Source organism: Mauremys reevesii, linkage group 2 (genome assembly GCF_016161935.1).
Source record: "Mauremys reevesii isolate NIE-2019 linkage group 2, ASM1616193v1, whole genome shotgun sequence".
Lineage (NCBI taxonomy): Eukaryota > Metazoa > Chordata > Testudines > Geoemydidae > Mauremys > Mauremys reevesii.
The window spans coordinates 91,431,187-91,458,323 of record NC_052624.1 but is presented as its reverse complement, the minus strand read 5'-3'; the positions used below and the strand labels follow the sequence as shown (position 1 = coordinate 91,458,323).

The following is a 27,137-nucleotide window of genomic DNA, read 5'->3' as shown; positions in this document are numbered from 1 at the left end:
TTCTTTTGTCACTTATTGAGATCATCAACATAGCCTAGAGAGTCTTCATCAGATTTGGGGAACTTACTTCTTCTTAGAGAACAAATTCTTCTTGAGAGACTGGATCATCCATTCTTTCTGATCTCAGTTGTTCTTTCAGCCTTAGGAAGGTGTGTGTCTGCATCGTGGGAGAAGAAGCATGGTCTTCTGGTTAAAGTACAGGATAAGGCCTCAGGAGATCTGGATTTGAAGCCTGGCTCTCTTTTACACACTTCTTGCATTACCAAGTCATTTAACCTTCCTGGATTTCATTTCCTCCTGCTGTGAATAATACCTGCCTCACAAAGGCATTGAAGTTTAATGCATTAAAGTACATTGACATTCTTGGATGGAAAGTGCAACACCAGTGCAAGTTATTATGCGTGAGGATTAGACTATGGCTAAAATTCAGTTTTGCTCTCTCCATACTGGCAGGACCAAATCATATTACAACTACCTTGGTATATAATGTATGATTATGACTTGGTATATTTGCTAGGTAGAGGGGCAACAATGGATGTATTCTGCGAAACCTTCCGCTGTTGCAGTAACCAGTACAGCCCCACCAAGGACACCAAGTGCAGTAAAGTACATTGGAATCCTTGGATGGAAAGTGCTACAAGAGTTCAAGTTATTATGTGTGATGAATACAATATGGCTAAACTCTGTTTTGCTTTCTCCATAACTGCAAGACCAATCATATTATAACAACTATAATGTACAATTGTGAGTTGATATATTTGCTTGGTAGAGGGTAGGGTCGGTGCAAGGATGTTTTGCTCCCTAGGCAAAAATTCCACCTTGCGCCCTCCCCCCCCCCCACGCCCACGCCCTGAGGCACCCCCCTCTCCGCAGCAGCTCCCCCCCTCCACCCTGAGGTGCCCCCCTTGCAGCAGCTTAGGTGCCGCAAGCCTGGGAGGCGGGAGAAGTGAAGCAGCAACAGCGTGCTCGGGGAGGAGGCGGGACAGGGGTGAGCTGGGGCGGGGAGTTCCCCTACGTGCCACCCCCCACCCCTTACTTGCTGCAGGTGGCCCTCCCTGCGCTCTCCTGCCCCAGCACCCTCCGCCTAAATGCCGGCAGCAACCGGGGCGGCCGAAGATCTGGCCGCCGCGGTCACTGCCGAAGAAAATGGCGCCCCCCCAAATGCCAGCACTCTCGGCAACTGCCTAGGTCGCCTAAATGGTTGCACTGGCCCTGGTAGAGGGGCAACAATGGACTTATTTTGTGAAATCTCCCACTGTTGTGCTAATATCAGTACAACCCTGCCCATGAGAGCACAGCAGCACTGCTAGTGCTGGCATTTTTATGATGGTGTCACTTAACCCTGCTCATAGCATGTCTAGAAGACATGGTGATAAAATGCCAGTGAACACCATTGTTCTCACTATACCAGTTCTCCCAGTGCTCACCTGTGAAGATTCACTAGCACTATTGCAATGCTGGAGGATATTCCCAAAAAAGTCTTGGGTAGAAAACCCCTTTGACACAACCACCTGTACATTGTTGAGGCTCCTCTCTATATATGCTCCTTTTCAATTTTTCATACACAGTCAGTGGTTTCCCAGAATTATTCTTCAGGTGAATGGGGTGTGGGTGTCTGAGAGACAGAGTAGAGAGAGAAAGAACAAATATTCTCATTAGTTTCACACTTTTATACTTGCTAAATCATCTTCTAGGTGGGTTTCCTCAGATGTTAGCTCTGTTCTGTTTTAAAGCATCTGTGTATGCAGAGGAAAATATTTTACCCTCCCTTGCAGCCATGTAAAAAGATAGCAGTAAATTGGTAATACAGACTCTAGAACAACATACAGTTGGGTAGCAAAATATGTATCTGTCCATGGAGCCCTTTGTGCTGGTCTGTAGAGAGCTGGCAGATCACATAATGCTGGTTCCTCCTTATTTCCATTGATTAAATTTCAGTAATACAGCTAAGAATTAAATATTTTCCAGGTATTATTTTTCCATATAAGCAATTGGTACAGTTGCCACAGGAATGTGATGTGATTACAGAGTGAGGAGATGGTCAATATTATTGTGAATGGGATACTGTAGTCTATAACACAATCTCTTTTTTACTATATGGACCACACAATGAAAAAGTTTGAGAACCACCTGATCCAAATGTCTATTTAAACCATTATCAAATAGAAACTGTCATCTAGTTTTCATTTTAAGGAGTGAGGATTAATTTAAGCAATGAGGATTCATTTGCAAGGACATGCAAATAGAATCACTGTGAAGAGAATTTATGTATCAGCTTTACAATGTCACAAAAACGTGAAAATTAGTTAAATTCTCCAAACAGTCAAGAAACTAGGAATACTTCATTAGAAGTATTTCCCCAGCTACTGGTTAGAGTGCCTGGTTATCTGAGCAAAGAGACAGCAGCATAAGTAAAGAACCACAGCTTATTGTAAAACGAAAAGTCAATGTGATACTTCAAGCAGGATCAAGTTCTTTGGCACAGGAACCAAACTTGTTGTTTCTGGTAAGTATTTTTATTCTTGGTTGTTTTTCTTTTGCTAAATAGAATCAGAGGACAAAAAAAAATTGTACCGAATAAATGAATATAAGACAAGGAATATAAAAATATTTATAATACATTGCCAAGAAATGTCTTATATTTTCTAAAGAATACATTAAGAACATGTTAAAACATCAAGTGACTTGCCCAAGGTTGTGACTTGCCCAAGGTCACACAGGGAGACAAATCTCCTCAGTTCCACTCCGGTGCTTTAACCACAAGACCATCCTTCCGATCCAGGCACATTGGAGATCATTGGACTAAATCCTGCTCATCCACTGAAATTAATGGAATTGTGTGGTGACCAGGAATTCACCCCACTCAATTTGCCATGGAGTGATGCATGTCAAGGAGCAGAAAACATTTTTGGTAGAAAAAGGCAGAGGAATTCACAAAGTGCATAAACTCAGTTTAATACTCACATAACACCTTGGCCTATAGCAAGTCTTGTTTAGATTGTGGACTTTGTCTTTAAAATATGAACTGCAGAATTTCAATTCAGGGAAATTCATACCTTGATGATTCATTAGTTTTTGTAGAAGATTTCAATGATGTGAGTATGGAGTAAAGTACTTTGGCTCCGGCACCACACTGGTGGTTTCAAGTAAGTTTCTCAAAATGTTTTCAAAGCATACATTTACTCTGGGCATTTACTATGCTTGTTATCCAGGACAAAATCAAGTTATTCATAAATATACTGGGTGAAATTCTGATTCCTCTGAAGTCAAAGGCAAAACTCCAATTGACTTCATTGGGGTCAGGATTTCACCCATAGTAGTCTCTCTAAATCAGAAAGAACCAGTAACACTTCACTGAAAACAATGCAAAGTGTTTGGAGATCTTGCTTAGCATTGTAAGACTGTGAAATGATTATGCAAAACTATTCAGAAGTGGAACTAAACCCATTGTTAGCTGTAAATGTGAAATTTATGTTCTTTATACAATGTAGTATATTTAGCACCCAGTCTTATGAGGTGTTGAGGTACTTCAATGCTCATTAATTTAAATAGGAGTTGAGGATGCTCAGCACTTGCAGAATGTGGCCCTTAGATAACATTAAGGAGTACATTTATACAGGGGCGGCTCTACGTTTTTGGCCGCCCCAAGCAGTCATGCGCGGGAGGCGCCTCGGAGCCGCGGGAGCAGCGGACCTCCCGCGGGCATGACTGCAGAGGGACCGCTGGTCCCGCGTGGCTCGGCTGGACCTCCCGCGGCTGTGGACGGTTCGCGGGTCCGGCGGCTCCGCTTGAGCTGCCGCAGTCATGCCTGCGGGAGGTCCAGCCGAGCCGCGGGACGAGCGCCCCCTCCGCAGTCATGCCTGCGGCCGGTCCCGTCGTCCCGGGCTCGGTGGACCTCCCGCAGGCATGACTGCGGCAGGTCCGCCGGCCCACCCTGCCGCCCCGGCCGCAGGGGACGCCCCCTAGATTTTGCCGCCCTAGGCACCAGCTTGTTTTGCTGGTGCCTAGAGCCGCCCCTGCATTTATAGTAACAATAAATTTATGCAATTGTGTTTTCTTTCCTAATAAACACTCCAGTTCAGTAAGGCACTTAAGCATGTCTGTATTCCTATTCAGCAGGGAATTTGAGCATATGTTTAACTTTAAAGCCAAAATGCCATAAAATCTTCTTGATTCTATACAGTAGTGGGGAGTATAGAGCTTTGCTTATTTTTTAAATAAAGACTAGGTACGTGATAGATAGACAGATATTTTAAAAGATATTTTCCATTGTTCAGATGTTTTCGTCATGTTTGGATTTAAGGAGGTTCAAAGTATTCTGTGTCTTTTAGCATATTCTTCCCTCTAGATCCTGCTAAATCATCCTTGCTGGGTGCCTAATCCCTGTGTTGTACAAATATTGCTGAAGAGCAAATGCTTTCTGTTGGTAATATTCCAGATTACACCAAATGGCAGGGATTATCCAGAATTTTCCCTGTGAATATACCCATTTTAAAGGCTATATTCTACCCTCAATCTATCGTTATCATTGGGAGATCCATTATGGAATGATGGCAGTGTACAGGCTTAATTTTCTAACCTCAGCCTGTGCACCTCAAATTACAATGTTATTTGTTCCTTTCCACAAAATATTCAACACCCTTAATCTAACCGACATTATGTCATTGGGAGATTTTATCAATGGCATTTATGTGCCAAATGCCCATTGAAACTCAATGATAGTTAGACACCAAAATGGCCTTTTGTGCCTTTGAAAATCTCCCCCACAGTTTTCACATTATTTTAAGTGTACTCTCCTTATTTACTATTTTATTGTAAGGTCTGAAAGTAATTTATATAGCAAATCAGATTTATTTTAAAGCAATAACTACTTGTTCATCAACAAGAAGATACCCACTCTGTACAGATTTTTGTAAAGGAGTTGCTCACTGTGATACTTGCTACTACTAGTGGTGTTCTCATCAAAGTATTTGGCTCCGGTACCAAGCTCATTGTAACAGGTAAGTTATGTGGTAATTACAGTAATGCAAAGATAAAGAGGCTTAATGTAGTCATAGAAAAGCTTTTTATCACAAGTAAGGTCAACAACTGTAAGCTCAATCTTGTGTAGTACAGAGCACTTACTGTCTGGTGCTGAAAACCGACAATTCCTGTAGACTTCGATGGTAGTTAAGGGCTGTCAGCCCCTCGTAGAATCTGACCCTGAAAACACCAACTTTTCAGTCCCAGAGCAAACCTGCAATTTTTACTGATAGATGTAAAGTAGATTTTTTTCAAGTTAATGAATATTTCTAAAGATCAGCTGTTTAAAGGCATTTTTCAGAGGATGTGCCACCATAAGCATGCGGGTCCTTGGTCCAGTTGAAAAAATTTATCTTAGATTTTATATTACTCAAATTCTTTAACTAAAATTCATAAACATGGATAAAATTAAACAACGGTGAAATAAGTAACAACATCATGCTTCTCAATTAAAACAAAGGAAGCAATCTCTGAAGTAGTCAGTATCTTCATAGCTGAATTCCTGCACTTACATCAGTGTAAGTGAAAGAATTTGGGCCTAGAGATTGTCGTCTTGTATGAAGTACAATGGCATTGCAAGCAAACTAGTGGTTGCATGTATTCTTAATAGTGTTTAACAATATGTACTTGGAGCCTGAGTCTTCTTTGCCCTGCTCTTGTGAAGCCATTTACGCTCATGGAAAGTCAATGGGAAATGGTACCATTCTGATTAAGTAGCAAGTTACACCCAGTTTGCATCGGTATAACTGACTGTACAAACACAGCACAATGGAAAATCAGGTCCTTACTCTGTCAGAGTTTGTGGGGCTCAGGCTGTGGAGCTAAAAAGTGCCGTGTAGGCATTCAGGCTCGGGCTGGAGCCTGGGCTGTGAGACCCACCGCCTCACTAGGTTTCAGAGCCCGTGCTCCAGCTCAAGCCCAAATGTCTACACTGTAATTTTAGCCCTTCAGCTGCACCCCCGCAAGCCTGACTCAGGAGACCTGGACCAGCCAGGTTCTTTCATTGCAGTGTACTTAGGATCTGTACAAGGCTCTGCCCCCTACACCCCTCAACCAGGGTGAGGTGGAGGGTCTGGGGCTCCCCATAGTCACCTGGGCTCCCTGGTGGCTCTTGTTACTGCCCCGCTCCTTGTTAAAGTAGAGGATTGTTCCTCTGGAGATCTGGATCCTATGCATGGCTCTTTTACACACTCCCTGCATGACCAAATCACTTATCCTCTCTGGGCTTCAGTTTCTCCTGCTGTGAATAATACCTGCCTCACATAGACATTGACGTTTAATGCACTAAAGTACATTGACATTCTTGGATGGAAAGTGTAACACCAGTGCAAGTTATTATGCATGAGGATTAGACAATGGCTAAAATTCAGTTTTGCTCTCTCCATAGTGGCAGGACCAAATCATATTACAACTATCATGTTAGATAATGTATGACTATGACTTGGTATATTTGCTAGGTAGAGGGGCAACAATGGATGTATTCTGTGAAACCTCCCGCTGTTGCAGTAACATCAGTACAGCCCCACCAAGGACACCAAGTGCAGCAGTGCTAGTGTCACTTAATCCTGTTCAGAGCAGGTCAAGATGACATGGTGGTAACATGCCAGTGAATGCTATTGCCCTCACTACACCAGTGCTCACCAGTGAAGATTCACTAGCACTATTGCAATGCCGGGAGATATTCCCAATAAAATCTTGGGTAGTAAACAAGCCCTTTGAAACAACCACCTGCACATTTTGGAGGAACCTGTCTCTGTATGATCCTTTTCAATTTTCCGTACCCACTGTCAGTGATTTCCCAGAATTACTCTGCAGGTGAGTGAGGCGGGGGTGACTGTGTCTGTGAGAAAGATCAAATACTCTGGTTAGTTCCCTTCCAATTCCTAGATTGGCATCCACAACTTTTGTCTGAAATGAGGTGAGCTTTCTCAGATGTTATCTCTGTTCTGTTTTAAAATGTCTGTGTATGCAGAGGAAAATATTTTCCCCCTCCCTAGCAGCTATATAAAAAGATACCAGTAAATTGGTAACCCACAAACTGCAACAATCCCAACATACAGCAGAATAAGTATCTAGGGTACAGGCTCCCAGCTGCAGCCTATGGAGCTCTTTGTGCTAGTTGCTAGAGAGCTGGCTGATCACATAATGCCGGTACCATCTATTAAATTTCAGTAATACAGCTAAGAATGAAAGTCTCTCCAGGTATCATTTTTCCATAAAAGCAATTGCTGCAGAGATGTGATGTGGTTGCGAATGGGAGAAGAAGGAGGTGGTCAATGCTATTGGGAATCGGAGAGGGGTTGTAGTCCATGAGACAATCTCTCTTTTCATATGTGGACCACACGATGAAAATGTTTGAAAACCGCCTGATCCAACAGTCTATTTCCAATATTAAAATCAAATAGAAGCCGTCATCTAGTTTCCATTTTAAGGAGTGATCATTTGTTAACTGAAAAATTGAAAGGACATGCAAATAGAATCACTGGGAAGAGAATTTATGTATCAGCTTTATGGTGGCACAGAAATGTGAAATTTGTTAAATTCTCCATGCAGTCAAGAAATCAGGAATACTTCATTAGAAGTATTTTCCCAGCTACTGGTTAGAGTGCCTGGTTATCTGAGCAAAGACACAGCAGCATAAGTAAAGTACCACAGCTTATTGTAAAACGAAAAGTCAACGTGATACTTCCAGCTGGATCAAGTACTTTGGCACAGGAACCAAGCTAGTTGTTTCCAGTAAGTATTTTTATTCTTGATTAAGTCTATTTACCAAGAGAAAAACAAAGGACAGAAAAATTGGACCGAATAATTGAATATAAAAAAGGGAATTTGCACATAAGCCGTGTATTGCTCTTGATCTGAATGTGGAACTGCCAAGGGCACCAATGGATTTACTGAGGGGAGTTTTGGTCCTAATGAGTAAAGTGAGTACAAATGTAAAAGTCTGGAATATTTACTGAATGGCTGTTAAGAATCAGGAAGGAGGGAAATTGAGAGTTTTACATTTAAAATATTGGGCCAAAATAATCTCTTGTGCAACTCCATTGACATAGTCCAAATGCCAGCAAGTGTAAAATTCACAGCACAGGTTTCAATTTAGCAAGTGTGAGTTTGTTATTGTTAGTGTTATATCAGTGTACATTGTGTAATGAAGGAAAAATGCATGAGGTGCAACAGTCTTCAGGTTTTGAGTATGTATTTTTACTGAAAGTATCTTTTCCTTTTTGCATATAATATTCTTTATCGGATTAAAGCTACAGAAACAGTCCAATCAATAATACAAGTGCTAGTTAATGTTGAGTACATAACAGTATTTATAATACATTGTTTAGTAAATGTCATTTTCTAAACTATACAGTAAGAGCATGTTAAAATGTAAAGTGAAGCATAGAGATTGTGATTTGACTAAGGATAGAGAGGGACAGCCAGAAAAAAAGGGCAAATCTCCCTGAGTCCCACTCTCAAGCTTTAACCACAAGACCATCCTTCCTATCTAGGCACATTGGAGATCAGAGGACTAAATTCTGCTCATCCACTAAAATTAATGGAACTGCTGGAACTGGAGTAACTCACTCCACTCAATTAGCTATGCACTGATGTATGTGAAGGAGCAAAAAACATTTTTGGTAGCAAAAAGGAACAGGAATTCACAAAGTGCATAAATATGGTTTAATACTCACACAATTAAGTGGCCGATAGCAAGTCTTGTTCAGATTGTGGACTTTGTATTTAAAATATGAACTGCAGAATTTTAGTCTGAGGAAATTCATAACTTGATAATTCATTAGTTTTTGTAGAGGATTTCAATGATGTGAGTATGGAATAGTAAAGTACTTTGGCTCGGGCACCAAACTGGTGGTTTCAAGTAAGTTTCTCAAAATGTTTTCAAAGCATACATTTACTCTGGGCATTTACTATGTTTTTTATCCAGGACAAAATCAAGCTAATCATAAATATATAAGGTAAGATCCTGATTCCATTGAAGTAAAAGGCAAAATTGCAATTGATTTCAATGGGGTCAAGATTTCACCCATGATAGTCTCTCTAATTCAGAAAGAAGCAGTTACAATTGTGTAATCAATGAGAATGATGTAAATTGTTTGGAGATATTGTTTAGCAGTGTAACACTGAGATGATTATGGAAAAATATTCAAAAGTAGAACCACTTATTGTTAGCAGTAAATGTGAAATGTAGAATTTATGGGTTTTTATACAATACCATATATTTAGCTGCCCATCATATGAGTTGTTGAGCTTCTTCAATGCTCATTGATTTAAATAAGAATTGAGGATGATCAGCACTTGGAGGATCTGGCCCCTAGGTAGCATTAAAGGGTATATTTACAGTAACAATAATGCAAATGTGTTTTCTTTTCTAAAAAAGGCTCCACTTCAGGAAGGCACTTAAGCATGTGTCCATTCCTATTCAGCAAGGTATTTAAGCATATGCTTAACTTTAAGGCCAAAGCAAGGCCAAAATGCAGTAAATCTTCTTGTTTCCAGACAATAATGAGAAAGAAAGGTTTGCTTATTTTTACATAAACTTAAGGTATATGGAATAGATATAATCCTTTTAAAAAACTATGATAATTGATCCGATAATATGATTCTCCATTTTATTTTTAAAGATGATTTCCAATTATTAAAATGGTTTAGCCATGTTTGGATTTAAGGGGAGAGAATTCTGGGTCTTTAATTAGCCTTATTCTTCCCTCTAGATACAGCTAAATGGTCCTTGCTGTGTGCCTAGTCCCTGACACAAACAAATATTTCTGAAGAGCAAATGTTTTCTGTTAGGGAATATTTCTGATTACAACAAATGGCAGAAATTAACCAAACTAATTCTCATGAATATGCCCAATTTAAGAGCTATATTCTACCCTCAATCTATTGTTATCATTTGGAGCACTATCATAGAATGATGGCAGCATGCAGGCTTAATTTTATAACCTCAGCCTGTGGACCCTAATTTAAAAAGTAATTTGTTCCTTTCCACAAGTTATTAGAAACATCTAAGGTAAACCATATTGAATCAGATTTATTTCAGGGACAGATTATCAATTACATGTTTGTGCGCAGGAATGATAGTTAGATGTCTAAGTGCCCCTTTGAAAATTTTCCCTATGATTTTCACATTATTTTACATGCATTTTCCCTTTTTACTATTTTATTGCAAAGCCAGAAAGAAATTTAAATAGCAAATCAGATTTTTTTTTTAAAGCAACAACTACTGGTTCATCAATATAAAGATACTAGATCTGTACAGTATTTTGCAAAGGATTTGCTCACTGTGATACTTCTAGTGGCTATAGCTTCAAAGTATTTGGCTCTGGTACCAAGCTCATAGTAACAGGTAAGTTATGTGGTAATTACAGTAATGCAAAGATAAACAGGCTTATTGTGATCATAGAAAAGCTTTTTATCACAGGTAAGGTCAACAACTCTAAGCTCGATCTTGTGAAGTACTGAGCACTTAATGTGAGGTGCTGAACACCATCAATTCCTGTAGATTTCAGTGCAGGTCAAGGTTGTTAGCAGCTCGTAGGGTCTGATTCTGAATGCATCAACTTTTCAATCCCAGAGCAAACCTGCAATATTTACTGATAGATTTAAAGTATATTTTTTTCAAGTTAATTAATCTTTCTAAAAATCAGCTGTTTAATGACATTTTTAGAGGATGTGCAGCCATAAGCATGCTGGTCCTTGGTCCAGAGGCAAAAATTCATGTTAACTTTGATATTACTCAAATTCTTTCACTAAAATTCATAAACATGCATAAAACCAAACTGTGAAATAAGTAACCTCATGCTTCTCAATTAAAACAAAAGAAGCAGTCTCTGAAGTAGTCAGCAACTTCATAGCTGAATTCCTGTTGCTAGATCAGTGTAAGTGAAAGAATTTGGCCCTAGAGATTGTCGTCTTGTGTGAAGTACCTTGGCATTGCCGCAAACTGACACTTGCAAATATTCTTAATAGTGTTTAACAATATATACTTGGGGCCTGAGTCTTCTTTGCCTTGCTCTTGGAAGCCATTTATGCTCCTGAAAAATCGATGGGAAATGTTCCCATTCTGATTAAGTTGAATGTTACACCCAGTTTGCATTGGTATAACTGACTGCACAAACACATGATAAAGGAAAATCAGGTCCTTACCCTTCAGACTCATGCTCTGCACGTTTATATAAATCAACTAGAATTGCCAGTCTCTTTTATACCTTAATTCACAATCAAGTACCCCTATAGCTCTCAACTAAAGGTAATTTTTTGTAATACTGCCGACTAAAATGAATATGCTACCATAATTAATTCTAAGCATATCAGATCAGGGTCAGCGTGTTGCTTTAAGTGAATATTCTATGGACAAAACTCCCATAGATTTACCAGGTGTTTTGACTGTGTAAGAAATGGGTAAGCAAGTCTGTAATATGTGTAGATTGTGATTGCTCACTTGATTTATTAGTGTATTAAAACTGTAGAATACAATAAAATATTTTAGCAACAAAATATCTTCTCAAAGAGAAATATCAAATATTGGGTAAGTAAATTCCTCCTAAGAAAAAAATAACACTAACATCATGGAGATATTCAGACCTTGGCACAATTCTAAGTAAAATCAGTAGCAATTGTGGCTGTTTGTGCCAGGCTGAAGTTGACTCCAGAATTATGAGAGTCGGGGCTTTTCTGTTCTAAGAAGATGAGGTGAAATCCTGACTCCACAGAACTCAATGGCAATGACTTTTCAGCCAGCATTTTACCCATGTTGTATAACCATACTTCTTAGCAGGGACAACATTATTCACAAGTATATTGAACAAGCAGAAATTGCTTATAAAGTTATATATACTTAGCAGTTCTGATTTTGCTCTCACACTCGTCATTCCTCTTTTTAAACTGACTTCGCTCCATTCATTTAAAATGGAGTTACTACAGATTTACACCAGTGTAAGTGAGAGCAGGGTCAGGACCTACCAGAATTCTTCAGAATTCTTGCTTAGTGGAATAGATGAGTAAAAAGATTTGGAAACAGAACCAAGCTTAATGCTTTCAACGAGCATGACATAGGAATAATGATGCTTCTCATATTGTATCCATTAAAGTACGTCTAGTCATCATTAAAGAAGTTTACATTAAAATGGTATAACTGGATTCTTCTGAACACAATATTATAAGGAAAAAAACTGGCAGGCTCTGTGCAGAAGCCAAAGATTGAACTGAATGTGGAGACTGAACTATCCCCTCTCATCTCTAACGGTTGTCCTTTCAGGACAAAATTGACATGGCTTGGTGGGCTGGTGTGAAGAAGCTTTCTCTGCCCCTGCCTCTGTTGTGTCTATCCTGTGTAGAAAGGGATTCAGTCTACAATGCTATCCATATGGCAACTTTCAGAAGCACTTGGTCATTTTATTTTAAAATAAGAAAAATAATTCACCAACATTTTACATTAAGTTTCATAGCAGAAATAAATGCAAAAATATTTGGCATGCTTATTAAAAGATAGACCGAAAGATTATATCTCACATTATATTATGGAAGTTAGTTGGTTTTTTATAAAACAAAGTGCATTAGGAACAGAGTGATCAGTGTAGATCATTAGTTATAAAGTACAAAGGAGCTACTATTACTGATAATTATTTTTATGATAAGATTCTCAAGTAGTCTAGGGTTGGTTTAAATCGGTTTCCTGCCTTTTGAAATAGTTCTAGGTATTGATTTTTGACATTACCAACTAAATATAACAAACTCTTTACAGAAAAAATATATAAGTATCTGATCCAAACCCCATTTGCCCTAAAACACCAAATCCAGATTTATGGCAGAAACTGATGTGCAGTTGTGAGCAAAGAATCTTCAGAGGACAGGTGTCCTCCTTAAAAAACTTCATCATGATAGGCACTGCTGCTGGTACTTTTAGCAGAAATATCAAGAAGTTAAGGGTTTTAAAGAATAATTTACTATCTCATCCTTTAGAGGTACCTTTGCAAACAGATTTCAAATACACTGTTAGGACCAGGTGACAAACCTAGGATTAAATAAAATAGATTCTCCAGTAATAGTCCAAAATCACCCATCACAATTTACAATAGCATTACTAAGCACTGGACAACTATTGTAGAATGCTGTCATATTTTCCATATAGGTAGTTTCCAGTGCTTTCAATTTGGCACCTTTCACAAGTACTACATTCACTTTAAAAGAAAAATAGAAATTTCAAGTGAGGCTGAGGGATCCCAGCCCGAGGAAATTCTAAGCCTTAGGAATGTAGAACGCATTTGAAGTTTTTGACTTATTTTGCATTTCTGCTCCTAAAGTACTCCAAACATCCAATGCAATCTATTGGCGTTTGGCGTGACCGAGGAATACATGATCAAGCATTTGCCATTTTGTAAGGAAAAGCCATTTAAATCAGAAGTCTAGTATATTAAAGTGATTCTATCAACTTCTGTTCACAATTGCACATCAAATAATATAAAGCTATATTGGGCCACATGGAAGCTATATGGGCCAGACCCTCCATGGAACTCCTTTCATTTCCAGCAGCTGAAGATCTGGCCCATTAGTTTTTGCAAAGCTCATGAACACAGTGAGAACGATGATATCAAAGTCTTCGGCTCTGGCACAAAGCTCGTTGTTTCAAGTAAGTTCTATAGTAGTATTGAGAAAAAGTTACTTGTGATAATATAAAATTAGAGACTGCCAAGCACAATTTATTCAAAAAAGATAAGACACTGGAAACGTGATATGCAATCTACAGTAGAAGATTGAATGTGTTTACTATCTAAATGTGAGGTTAATGTACAGAATTCAAAGTAAAATGGATTAGTGATCACATTGACTATTAATTATTGACATAGAATTTTTTTTGCTCACCCTGAGTCAAAGCTGGGTTGTTCTCTTGTGTAGGGGTCAATGCCCCAGACAAGGAGAACATCCACAGTTCCATCCAGTGTGGGGTGCAAGCCAAAAAAGTAAGAACAGTGGGGATCGGGGGTAGTAGAGTGGTGAGGGCATGGAATAGCCAGTGGGTCTGTGACCAGGGAGATCAGTGAAGGGTCAACTGCATGGACATTATTAAAGCTCCCGGCCTATGATGTTCTAGCTAGGTTGGGGGAAAGATTTCATCTTCCCATCCATCATGTAGCTCTCTTAGAGAAACCCCCTTTACTCTCTTTAGTGTGGTGACCAGGATTTAGCCTCTCGTATCACAAGTATGTATTAGTCAGGAGATGTAAGACGTTAGGGGTGAAATCCCAGCCCTGTTGATGTCAATGGGAGTTTTGACATTGGCTTGAATGGAGCCTGGATTTCATCCTATTTTTTCTCTCTTATTCAGGGCATAGGAGCAGGTGTAAGGTCTGGGAGAAAGGATGTGCATGAGAACCAAGAGAGCCAATATTTGTGAATATTGTATATGTGATTAGTATGGTAATTTTCTATTGCACAAAATCAATTCAAATTCATACTAAAACATAAATACCATGACATAAGAGTGGAGGGGTGCAGGAATAAAAGGGCCTGATCCAGCATCAAAATTCCCCATATTTTTAATAAGTATAGGATTGAGCCTGTAACATGCATTGTCAACCCAGTCCTGAGAGGTTGTGATTAGCTATTGATTTCGATGGGAGTTGAGGCTCCTCGGTACCTCAGGATCAGATTCCCTGTCAGTTTTTGACTAATTTAGTCACACTGCATGCGAGAGCGGGTTTCTTCCCTGATATATTGAAATACTGTTGTCAGAAGACATGGAATTTTCCAAATTTTGCAACAATTAAATGAGTGATTGTCCTCAACAACAAAAACAAGTAATATGAAGGACGATATTCTAACATCTTAATCAAATTCTCCTCTGGTTACATCAGTAGAACTCTATCTCTGCTCTGTCGAGAATTTAGCCCAACGTATTTTGTAGCCTGTCTATATCAGCGAGACTCTACACAACATGTGCTATAGAAAGTCGAACTGGGATTCGGCCCCTGTTGGATAACGTTCCATAGGGCTAGCTACATTTCGGTTGCTAAAATATGCATCTCAAAGTGTCTTTCTCCTTTGTCATTGAGAGTTCAATAAGAATATACCCAATCCCCAAGCCATCTGGCCTTTTACGATTCCTTTTAATTATACCGCACAGGAAAGCAAAGTTGTATTAAGCAGTTTTACATTTGAAACCGTTCAGGAAACCATTCAGAACAGTGTTTGGTGGGTGGAAAAATGTCATGAAACATCTTGAGAAAAGGGGATAGGTCACAGTATACTGTAGAATGAGTATTTTTTTCTAATTATATGTTTATTTATATTCAGATTTTTAAAATGCAACCATGCAACCACTCTGACACTACAGGGAAAATAAACACTGAAATTTAACTGTAATATCCTTTTCCTTCAATCCATTAGATAAGAGAAAATAATACGAGTCCAACATTAGGTCTCAACTGTCAAACAGATCCTCTCTGTCAGTGAAATGAATGATTTTCTTTTAAACAAAATTTAAAAACCTTCCAAATTAATATTAATATACAGTATTTGAAAATAACAATGTAAGCTCACCCTGAAAAATACATTGAATTCTTCGGTAGAATTAACTGGCTTTCAGTTGTCCCTATTTAGCAATATTTGTTCAGATATGATCCCTCTGAATAGAAATATCTTGGGCAGTTTTTGTAGTAAGTTGCAACACTGTGGGAGCTGTGAAGATCTTTGGAACCGGCACAAAACTTGTCGTAACTAGTAAGTTTTCAGACAAACTATATTAAATGTTTCATAATGGCAAAAGCTATCAAATTAAGCTCAATAATTTATCTCAATGCAAGAAAAGTACCCTGACTAAAATTTTATTAGGAGTGTAATAATTTATTAACAACACTAATGTTCATGAAATCATAAGTCACTGACCAGAGAAATGTTGTAACAATCCTTTTCTCTTGGGTGTAAATAACACCAGGTGCTGAGCACCCTCAATGTCTGTTGGTTTCAGTGGGAAATGAGAAGCATTCAGAACTTTACAGGCTCATTCAGCACTTTGCTGGACCAAGCACATAATGCAAAATTAAAATTACAAGCACACCATTAGCTTATTTTTAAATATATTCTGATGGCATAATGGACTTTGTTCTCAAATAGTACATCAGCATTATTTACGTATGATAGTTTACCTATAAGTGCCAGGCAGATTGTAAACACTCAAAAATAGTTAGCAGTGAGTCAATTACAACATACCTCTGCAATCCCCACTTTAGAAAACCTCCCATTGAAGCTAATAGGAATTTATTCTGAGCAAGGAGTGAAACCAAAGGGTACAAGTTCAATTGCCATCTTAAAAAAGAGAAGTGATACTTAAAATAATAAAAATATATCAAGTATATTCTCTTACAACACGCCTTCCTTGTTAAAAGTTCAACTTGAATAAATTAGAAAAGTGAGGTGTTTTGAAAAGTTAAGTTGAAACAAAACAACAAGTAGCTCCATACTGGAAACTATAATAGACTTGGAAATTACGGGTCTGATCTTCTTAAAGTGTCTTATGCAAAGCCCATTGAAGCCAAAGGAGAAAAATCCCATTGGCCTCAAGGGATTTTAGAGCAGAGCTAAAGTGAGGCCAGAAATTTAAAACTGATTTTGCTCATGCATCTGCACATTCACTTATGCAAACACACATGCTGCTTATATATGTACAAAATTCAGATTTTATATTGGATAGAAACCCATCTAACCACGTGCAAATACAAAAAACTATATGTGTTTGCAAAAGTGTCAACATGTAAATGTGACTGTAATTTCTAAAAACAACTAATCAGAAATGCCAGAAATAATCATTAGTTTTTGCAAAGCACAACATCACTTGGCAGGAAGCTATGTAAGGTTTTTTGAATACATACAAGACTGAGTGAATAAATCATTTGGTAAACCTACTGTTCAAGCCCAATCCTATATTCCTCGGTGTTTTTCAGAAAACTCTAGAATAGCCAGACAGCACAAAAATAAGCTGAAATCATTTTAGAAAAGGATCCTTCACAAGCTTTGACATCAGTGGGACTACTCACAATGCATACAATTAAGCAACCAATATATTTTGTGGAGTAAAGGACAACTATTTTGTTAAATGGCCTCTAATTTTTCACCTCTAATTAAGTGTTGGAATAAATAGAGAATGCACAAGATACATGGTGCCCATTTGGGAACCTCCAACACTACTGTAATATCGACAACCTTCCATTTCTTCTTTGTGATGCACATTTATAAAATGAGAATGTTGCCTCATTCTGTTGAGAATACTTCTTTGGCAGTTAGCTGGGTTGGGAACCTTATTCTCTTGGTTGTATCCCACAGTGACAAACAGGAGACAGAGATTAGCGGCAGTAAAGGTATTTTGAACCTCCTCTCTTCTTGTGATAACTAGTAAATTCAATATACTGTTTAAAAATGTATTGTTTAATGTCAGCCATATGAAACGAGCAGACAGTGATTTTAATGGGGAAGTCTTCTTTGGTCTGGTTAGTATTTATTATTTCATGCACTTACAGAAACTCAGGGATCAAATAATATTTGTATCCTTTCTAGTTCAGACTAGTAATAAAAATATTTTTGGTTCTGTTTTATCCAATTTATAACAGGCAACAAATTTTTAAAAATTTATGAAGTGAGAAAAAATTGTTTTTTTGCGATTTTTTTAACAGCTCTATTCCTAGAGTGACAAAATTAATAAAGAGGCAGAATTATTTAAAAATAATTCAGGAGACACAGCAGAAGTTATCTAATTGGCACTTCGCTAATCCACTCCAGGATTTGGAAACAAGCAGCAACATTCTTTCTGTTCCTCAGCAAAGATTTGCTATCTGAGTTCTGTTGAGAGCGCCATTATTAGTAATGCTTCATAATCAAGATTTTCAGAAGTGATTGATTACAGTTAGGCTCCTAAATACTTTTTGCAGCATTTAAGTGACTTGATTTTCAGAAGTGTTCAGCATTATGCATAACACTGCATTACATTTGCCAAATACATGAACAACGCATTTTAGAATGCATCATTCTTGCTAATTTCTTAATTGATATTTGTCATTGAGGGATACATGTTAATGTATTTACTGTAATTTCCCAAAATGGCGTTCAGCAACAGGTTCCCCAAAGTTGTATCAGCTAAATCTGCAATAGAACATATCTTGTATGTTTTTATATCATTTTAAGGTGATGTAGCGGAGCGACAACTCACCAGCGCAGCACCTCCTGCTGGCTGTCTCAGGAATTAGCTCTTTCCAGCCCAGAGCGCCCTCTGCAGGCCGGTGTCTCACCTGCCGCTGGCCTCGTGTCCCTCCCAGACCCCGGTACCCTTTGCCCAGAGGTTCTGCCTACCACAGTCCCCCCTTGCTCTGGGTCTCCCCTTCCAGGGGAACCCCCAACCCTCTAAACCCACCTTGCCTCAGTGGCTACTGTCAGCAGGGCCGGCTTCAGGGTTTTTACCACCCCAAGCAACAAAAAGAAAAAAAAATCCACTTCGGTCTTCGGTGGCAATTCGGCGGCAGGTCCTTCGCTCCAAGAGGGCGTGAGGGACCTGCCGCCGAATTGCCGCCGAAGAGCGGGACGTGCCGCCCCTCTCCGTTGTCCGCCCCAAGCACCTGCTTTCTGGGCTGGTGGCGGCCCTGACTGCCAGTCATCATCTAGCCCCTGCTCCCTGGGGCTGACTGCAGTCTGTAAACCACTCATCATCAGCAAGGGGGTTAGGACCTGCTACCTTTGCCTCTCTCTAGGCTGCCCCTCTGCAGCCCCACTGCCTATTTGGCCCTTTTAGAAAGGCCTACAGCCTGCGTTTTTTCCTGGCTGGAGCTCCCCAGATCCCTCTGCCCTTCCCCAGTACTGCTCCACCTCAGGTACCCTACTCAACTCCGAGGCAGCCAGGTCCTTCCCTCTCAAGAAGCTAGAGAGAGAGTGTGTATTAGCTTCTGGCCCACTGCCCTCTTATAAAGGCCAGCTGGGCCCTGATAAGCTGGCCAGAGCTGTGGCTGCTTTCCCCATCAGCCTAACTTTTCCAGCTGCAGCTCTCTCCAGGGCGGCTTTAACCCCTTCAGGGCCAGAGCTCAGTGACCACCCCACTACAGGTGAATAATTGATTAAAAAAAATTCAAAATGGTTCAGTTTTTTAGTGTGGAAAAGGCTTAAAGATTACTTTTCTAACTCTCTTTTTAAAGGTGGTAACCAAGGTTCTTAAATAGTATATACAATTAGTTCAGTGCATGTTTATCTCCTGATAAAATAGTCTAGTGATATTTAAAGAGAGGTCACATTAAAAGGTTTGTGGAATCTTTAATACTCTTCCCTTCAGGTACATCTACACTGTAATAAAAATCCTGTGGCACCAAGTCTCCAAGACTGGGTCAATTGACTTGGGCTCATGGTCTCAGGCTTTGGTGCTAAAAACTGCAGTGTAGTCATTCAGGCTCTGACTGGAGCCTGGGCTCTTAGACAGGGCCGGCTCTAGACCCCAGCGCGCCAAGCGCGCGCTTGGGGCAGCGTGCCGCCGGGAGGGCGGCAGGGGGCTCCGGTGGACCTGCCGCAGGCATGCCTGCGGAGGGTCCGCAGGACCAGCGGACCCTCCGCAGGCACGCCTGCAGGAGGTCCACCGGAGCTGCGGGACCAGCGGACCCTCCACAGGCACATCTGCAGGAGGTCCACTGGAGCCGCGGGACCAGCGGACCCTCCACAGGCACGTCTGCAGGAGGTCCACCGGAGCCGCCGGACCGGCGACCGTCAGAGTGCCTCCCACAGCGTGCCGCTCTGCTTGGGGCGCTGCAATTGCTAGAGCCGCCCCTGCTCTTAGACGTCCTCCGTCACTGGGTTTCAGTGCTTGTGCTCCAGCTCAAGCCTAAACATCGACACTGCAATTTTTAGCTGCACAACCCCAGCCCTGCAAGTCAGAGTCAGGAAACTTGGGCCAGTCGTGGTTGTGCCATGGGCATGATGTACCCTTCCTCTCACTATCATGCTGTTTTTTATACACAAATTTTGGGTAAATAAAGGGGAGATTTTCAAAGTCACAAATGTTTTGAAATGTACCAGAACATAAAGCTGTACTCAGCATTCATTCAAAAAGTGTTTAATATGTTTTGAGTTTGGAAGCTAAGTTAGTGGGCACTCTCAAGGATTCTTCTGTTCCACAAAAACCTGCATTTAATTCAAGCATGTAAACTTCTGCAAATCCAACTCCCTAAAGCTGTAACTCATAAGTGGTCAATTTACTCCCATCTTCAGAATTTAATAGGCAGTAACAATATATTATAGACTTAAAGTAGATAAAATACGTTTGGCAATGAGGTATCGTTCTCATGCTGAACTCAGAGTTAAGGTCCTTGGATGCAAGGAATGAAATTGCCCCCTTTTCCACTTTCAAATCTGTGAATTCTTTCTTTATTGTTTCAAAAGCAAAGCATGCTATGTATAATGCAATTCTGAATTTACTTAATTCCTAACAAATTCATTTCTCTCTCCAAAATGAATACAGACATACAAGCAAAACTTGATTCCACCAAGATTCAGGTCCTGCCTCCTTTTACTGAACAAGATGGGAAAGTATCCTACATGTGCTTCATTGAGGATTTTTACCCAAATGTTATTAAGGTGACTTGGGAAGCTGAGAACAAGAATGAAGAGAAAAATGGAGTGCACGAGGAAATTTGGCCCCCTGATGACAATCAACAGTCATACTCATTGAGCAGCTGGCTGACCATAGATAAAGATAGTAGCAAGAATTATAGCTGCAAATATCAACATGAAATCCAAGGAGGTTTTGTCCCCACCAAATCTCCAGGTATATACTGTACTATTAAAACTAGTTCTATATATATTTAGAGAGTTCACTGTTTCTTTACAATAAGACAATAAAATTTATTACTGTTCCTAAAAGGGTTTGCGCTCTCCAGGCCAATATTAGTTTCCATCTCTCCATAAGCTGGCGATCACTGAATCTTGCATCCCCATCAAAAGCTCAGTTTTGGCTTCTCCCCCCCAGTTTAAAATCTTTCTAGAATGAAAGAAAATGTTGGCTGAGATCCTCAGCTAGTGTAAATCAGCATAACTCCACTGAAGTCAATGGAGCTCTGTAGATTTACACCCGCCAGAGACCTGGCCTGCAGTGTTTGGTTTTGAACAAGTGCTATATATTGCAACAAAAGTAATAACACACACAGCATCTAGCTTATTAAAACAGACCAGAAGAATTACACAAAACAAAATAAAAAAGATAATGCAAGAAAAAAGAGATTCAGAGAAGTAATTTCTGTTTGGTTCTTATCTGAGATGCAATAAATCAATAACAGCAGATACAAATGTATCTCTTTCAAATGCAATGGGAAAAAAGGATTTATTGACCATCTCCCTCATGCACATCAAAAATACCTAAGAGATGGGCCTTAGACTGTCTCATCAGGACTATTTTCTTCTGTGTCTTCTACAGCTATTAAACAACATTACCACTACCCTGAATGCCATCAGTCTCAGGCTAGAGACAAAATTAGGCGGCCAGGTTTTTATCTGCAGACTATACATACACATTGCAAAGGGGCAAACACAACTGAGTAATTTCGTGGGACAAAATGCATCTGGCTCTATATGACCAGAAACTTGCATACACAGAAGGGCCAACGTCCAGACCCTGCAATCAGATCGGCTAGTTCAGACACAGGCGCCCAAGCTAATGCCAAAGACTTCAAGTGAGGTCATTACAGACACAGAGGTCTGCACTGCCTGAGCATATATTAACTTTCCATATTTGAGTCACTGTCGTTATAATACTTTTCCCATCTTTCTCTTTTGAACGTCTACCAGGAAAAGTATGCCTTCATTTTCAACAGGAATCCCATTGGACAATTAAAGCCCTCTTTACGTGTTATGCTTTTATCCTTTCAGACAAATCTGTAGTATCTCAAACCGCAGAAAGTTGTATCAACAAACCTGGAAACGGCACCACGCTTTCCACAGGTAATTGTGTCCCAGTTCTCATTTTCTATACAATACAATTAAGAATTAAGCACTATTTGATACGGTTAAGACAAAACAGAAAATATTCTCTCTTTCTAAAAGGTCCAAACATAATTACTGTAGATGTGGAACACTGCTGTAAGCACAGGCCCCAACTCTGTGGGTGCAGCACCCATAGAAAAAAAATAGTGGGTGCTGAATACCCACCAGCCACATGTCAATCAGCTATTTGGGGCGTCCAGCTAATCAGCTGCTCGGTGGTAGGTGGGAGGCATTGGGGTGAGGGGCCAGAGCAGGGATGGGGAAAGAGGTGGAGCGAGGGCAGGGCACGCTCAGGGGAGGGGGCAGAGCGTGGGTGGAAAGAGGTGGGGCAGGTGCACGGCCACAGGGAAGGGGGCAGAGTAGAGACGAGAAGAGACAGAGCAGGGTGGGACCTTAGGGGAAGGAGTAGAGTGGGGTGGAAAGAAGAAAGTTGGCACCTGTCACTGTAAGTTAACATTTGCTGCGAGTTACCAAAAGGGTCCAAAACTTAATGCCCTTGGGCAGCTCAGGTTAAACCTTGTAGAAGTCCTGCTGAAATACATGTTTTGGTGGTATTTGTTGTGCTTTGCTAACATGCCACATGGGTCATTGTTCTTTAACCTGCATGTGCACTATTCCTTAATCTAACATTTAACATGTTAAATTATAAAAAGTATTCAAAGCCAGAATTTTCAAATGGTGCGTAAAGGTGCTGAAAGCTTGAAGACCCAACTGATTTCAGTGTAATTTCAGAACTTCTGAAAATCAGACCACTTGATTGATCAGCTGCTTGGACACAGATTCAGAATAAACTTAGGCACCCAGGTCTGAAAATTTTGGCCTAAAATCATAGCAACAGCCTATCATAAGAAGCACTAGTATTCTGCTTACTCCTTAGCCAGGGGCGGCTCTAGAAAGTAGGCTGCCCCAAGCAGCGCGGAGCGCTGCGCCGCCCTTCCCCGGTCCTGCGGCAGGTCCACCGGAGCCCGGGACGAGCGGACCTGCCACAGGCATGCCGGCGGGAGCTCAACCGGAGCCGCGGGAAGAGGGGACCCGCCGCAGTCATGCCTGCGGTCCGCTCGTCCCGGGCTCCGGTGGACCTCCCGCAGGCATGCCGGCGGGAGCTCCACCGGAGCCAAATGCCGCCGCCCCACACGCCTGCTTGGCGCGCTGGGGTCTAGAGCCGCCCCTGTCCTTAGCAGACACCAGTGATACCAGTACTGAGAGTGCCTCTTTGTTTCTATCAGCTCTACCATACCATGGGAAGGTCTGATCAGAATATAGACCTGTTTAGAGGACACAATCAGATATTGATTTATGCATAGTCTGATTAGGTGGTATAATTACTGCAATCAAACACCATGTATACCTTACACTATCACATATAGTTTTATATTTATTTTTCTTCGCAGATAGAAAATATGCAACATTAACCACTTCTTCTTCTTCTTGTATTTTGTGTAGATATTACATACAGTTTCATACATAGGACGGCATCTTTAATATACATTGTCCTTCTCCTGAAAAGCACCATGTACTACGTCATCGTACTCTTCTTCATATACAGGATGCAAAGTCCAATCAAGCGCCGGGGAAAAAAACCTTAAACTTCCCCTTACACCTTCCAACGTCAGCATTTGTGTCTGAAATATACTTTGCTTTGCTATAAGCCTGATCATATGAAACATCTTGCTCTAAATATTAAGACATTCATTTCAATTTGATTTTGTTGGCTATTTCTCTAATTAGCACAGATGGCTTCTTCTGCTTGAGAGTGAACAGTTTTATGTGTGACCATTTTTCCTCTTTTATTATTTTAAATTTGTAACTGTGGAACTTCAAGGGCTGAGGCTACACTCCTTGATTTCAATAGGAATTTTGCATCACAAAGCCGTCCTGAATCATTCACTTAGTCTCTTAACCTGCAAAAACACTTGTGCACACAAAGAACTTTTTCAATGTGGATAGGCCAACTGCACTCAGTGAAGTCCCATAAATACATCTCTATCTAGATATAACGCTGTCCTCGGGAGCCAAAAAGTCTTACCGCGTTATATGTAAAACCGCATTATATCGAACTTGCTTTGAGCCGCCGGAGTGCACAGCCCCCACCCCCTGAGCACTGCTTTACCACTTTATATCAAATTTGTGTTATATCCGGTCGTGTTATATCGGGATAGAGGTGTATTTACAGGGGTGGAGTCCTAATCTGTAACTTAAAATGATTTGTCATTTCATTTCTACTAAATACATTTATTTGCTTTATAAAACAAAAACAGGCTTCTAAAATATGACTAATTTTCTTTAAGTGACAGATTAATGTATTTAAAATAAAATTCAGCATTGTAGAATTCTGTCCAGTTTATTTATTTAAAGGAAATCAGTTCTAGGAATGCAAGGGAGGGTTCTCTAGTGGTCAGAGACCCGTTTGTTTCATCCCCTGCACCCAACCATGTAACATATTTATATGGCTTTTACCACGGTAGTATCTGAATGCCTCACAATCACTAATGCATTTCTCCACACAAAACCACTGTGAGAGAAGGAAGTATTATTATGCCCATATTACAGATGAGGAACTGAGGTCTGTAGAGACTAAGTGACTTGCCCAAAGCCACATGGAAAGCCTGTAGCAGAAGAGAGAATTAAATCCGGGTCTCCCAAGTCCCAGGCTAGCACTAAGCACTAGACCAGGCCTCCTCCCTTCAGCTCCAACCCTGTCTCTGTCCCTCTCTCTCATATCCATCCCTCCCCTTCAGCTCCTATCCTCCCGCACATCCATGCCTATACACACCGATATACCTCCTCTGCTGCACCCTCGAGTCCTATCCACCACCCATTACCTGCAGTCCATTTCCTCCTCTGCTGTCCCACCTGTCCCCTCCTCCCCGCACTGTTTCCTGTATCCCACTGCTTCCCACCACTTCTGGCAACCATCCCCTCTCCCACTGTGCTTCTTCTCATACTCTGACTCCTGCAACTGTCTCTTCACCCGTCTACATTCTCAGTCAGGCTGCTTCCTCCTCCTCCTCACCGCCTGGGTGCTAGTGGCATGGGAGTGGGGGCACTGATCACACAGAAGAGAGCGGGTCCTTGCTCTCACATCTGGTGCTAAAGTGGCCTGCCGCAGTGACAGTGTTGTCAGCCTCAAAACTTGAGCTTTTGGCAAACACATGTGAAAAGTAGCCCCCAAAATCACCGAGGTTGGTGACACTGCTCCTCCCACACTCCCCCTCCCGCAGCAGGGCTCCAGTGCATACATCCCAACCTTTCCAGTGGCTAAAGTGGGCTCTGGAGATGAAGGGTCAGATGACCTCAACCTAAGTGGTCCATGACCCCATGTGATAGGTCATGATGCCACTTTGGGGGGGCTGGGGCAAACACCAGGTTGGGGGGCGGTCAAAGGACAATCCCACAAAATCCAGGACTTTGGGGAGTTCTGGTAACATAGTCACTCCCTCCCTGCAGTAACCCCCAAGGGATGTACACACACAGGCTGCTGCTGACCCTTGCTCCTCCCTGTACCTGTGGCTGCAGCAGCCCCTTCTCACACTGCTCTCTCCACTGCCTGCCTGGCTCTTTGTTTCCTGGTACCCCAACCTCCCGCCTCCTCCTCTCCCTCACATGTACTGAAATCAAACAAGTATGATGGCTAAGGATACAGCTATGTCACACTTGTCACCACTGTTACGGGCCAGGAGGTTTGCCTGTTATATGGCCCCTGCTGGACCTCAGTATCAGAGAGTTAGGTCACTTTGATCAGCTGCCGCACATTAACAGGTTGTGACTTCGCTTTGAGCCAGTGGGTCCAAAGGTGGCCGTGACCATGGAGTGACTTGATCTGTTTTTACCATGACTGTGTTTGGCAAAGGTATAAGCAACTGAAAACAGGGTCTTGGAATGGGAAGTTTCAGGCAACGTTAACTTACAGGCATCTATCCCTAAGTGTACCATCTATAGTTAAAATGTCTATATCACTCACCTTGAAATCCAGGCCCTGCCAGTATCTGTCTCTTACCACTTCATCCACCTACAACAAACCCATTTTTATTAAATGTAAACACCCATGTTAATGTATAATTATGGCTGCACATTTAAAATACAAAAAGGAGGAAGAAAGAGGATAATTCTTCTATTTCTCTTTTATTCACTCTCCTGAATTCTAGAAATGGGGAGATTTTGACCAGCCCTCACAACCTATCACAGAAACCATTGGTAGTCTGTAGACTTTCATGTCCTATTTTATATTGTTATTTATCGCTCATCACTGAAGTGTCTGAGTGGTGATGCATTAGGGTGATCCCAGTTGGCATGAGCCAGGGTTATCAAAGCTGCTACAAAAAGAATGGGGTTAAACAGCTGCCCTTCCTGATGTTGCAAGTGCTTTGGAGGATAGGATTAAAATTCAAAATGATCTGGACAAACTGGAGAAATGGTCTGAAGTAATTAGGATGAAATTCAATAAAGACAGATGCAAAGTACTGCACTTCAGAAGGAAAAATCAATTGCACACATACAAAATGGGAAATAACTGCCTAGGAAGGAGTACTGTGGAAAGGGATCTGGGGGATCATAGTGAATCTCAAGTTAAATACAAGTCAACGGTGTAACACTGTTGCAAGAAAAGTGAACGTCATTCTTGGATGTATTAGTAGTAATGTGGTAAGCAAGACATGAGATGAAATTCTTCTGCTCTACTCAGTAGTGGATTACTGCATGTGCCCACGGAGCCCATGGAGCCCATGCCCAGGGCTCTGGCCAATTTGAGGCCCTCACAGGGGTGATGGAACCTGTGTACAAATGGGGGAGACCAGCACCAGGACTGTGACCCCATCCACTGCTCCTCCCCTTTCTCCCAAGTCTCTGCCCCTGCACCTCCGCACCCTTTCTTGCACAACAAAGTCACTTATCCTCTCTGGGTTTCAGTTTCTCCTGCTGTGAATAATACCTGCCTCACATAGACATTGAAGCTTAATGCATTAAAGTACACTGAAAATCTTGGATGGAAAGTGCAACACCAGTGCAAGTTTATTATGCACGATGATTACTGGCAAGACAAAACCATATTACAACTACCGTGTTAGATAATGTAGGACTATGACTTAGTATATTTGCTAGGGAGAGGGGCAACA

General features: G+C 41.0%; 1 protein-coding gene and 1 gene segment (V, D, J or C); both read left to right on the top strand.

Moving 5' to 3' along the window:
• LOC120397264 (immunoglobulin gamma-1 heavy chain-like) overlaps positions 1-27,137 on the top strand; it is a 74,373-nt gene that overhangs the window by 13,205 nt on the left and 34,031 nt on the right. Inside the window, exons 4-5 of the mRNA XM_039522968.1 lie at positions 20,510-20,815; positions 21,913-21,984. Coding sequence (XP_039378902.1) covers positions 20,510-20,815; positions 21,913-21,984 — 378 coding nt within the window. The remainder of the gene's footprint in view (positions 1-20,509; positions 20,816-21,912; positions 21,985-27,137) is intronic.
• Positions 17,019-24,353, top strand: LOC120397924. The segment is given in 4 exon segments: positions 17,019-17,381; positions 20,510-20,815; positions 21,913-21,984; positions 23,470-24,353. Coding segments are annotated over 4 exon segments (735 nt in total).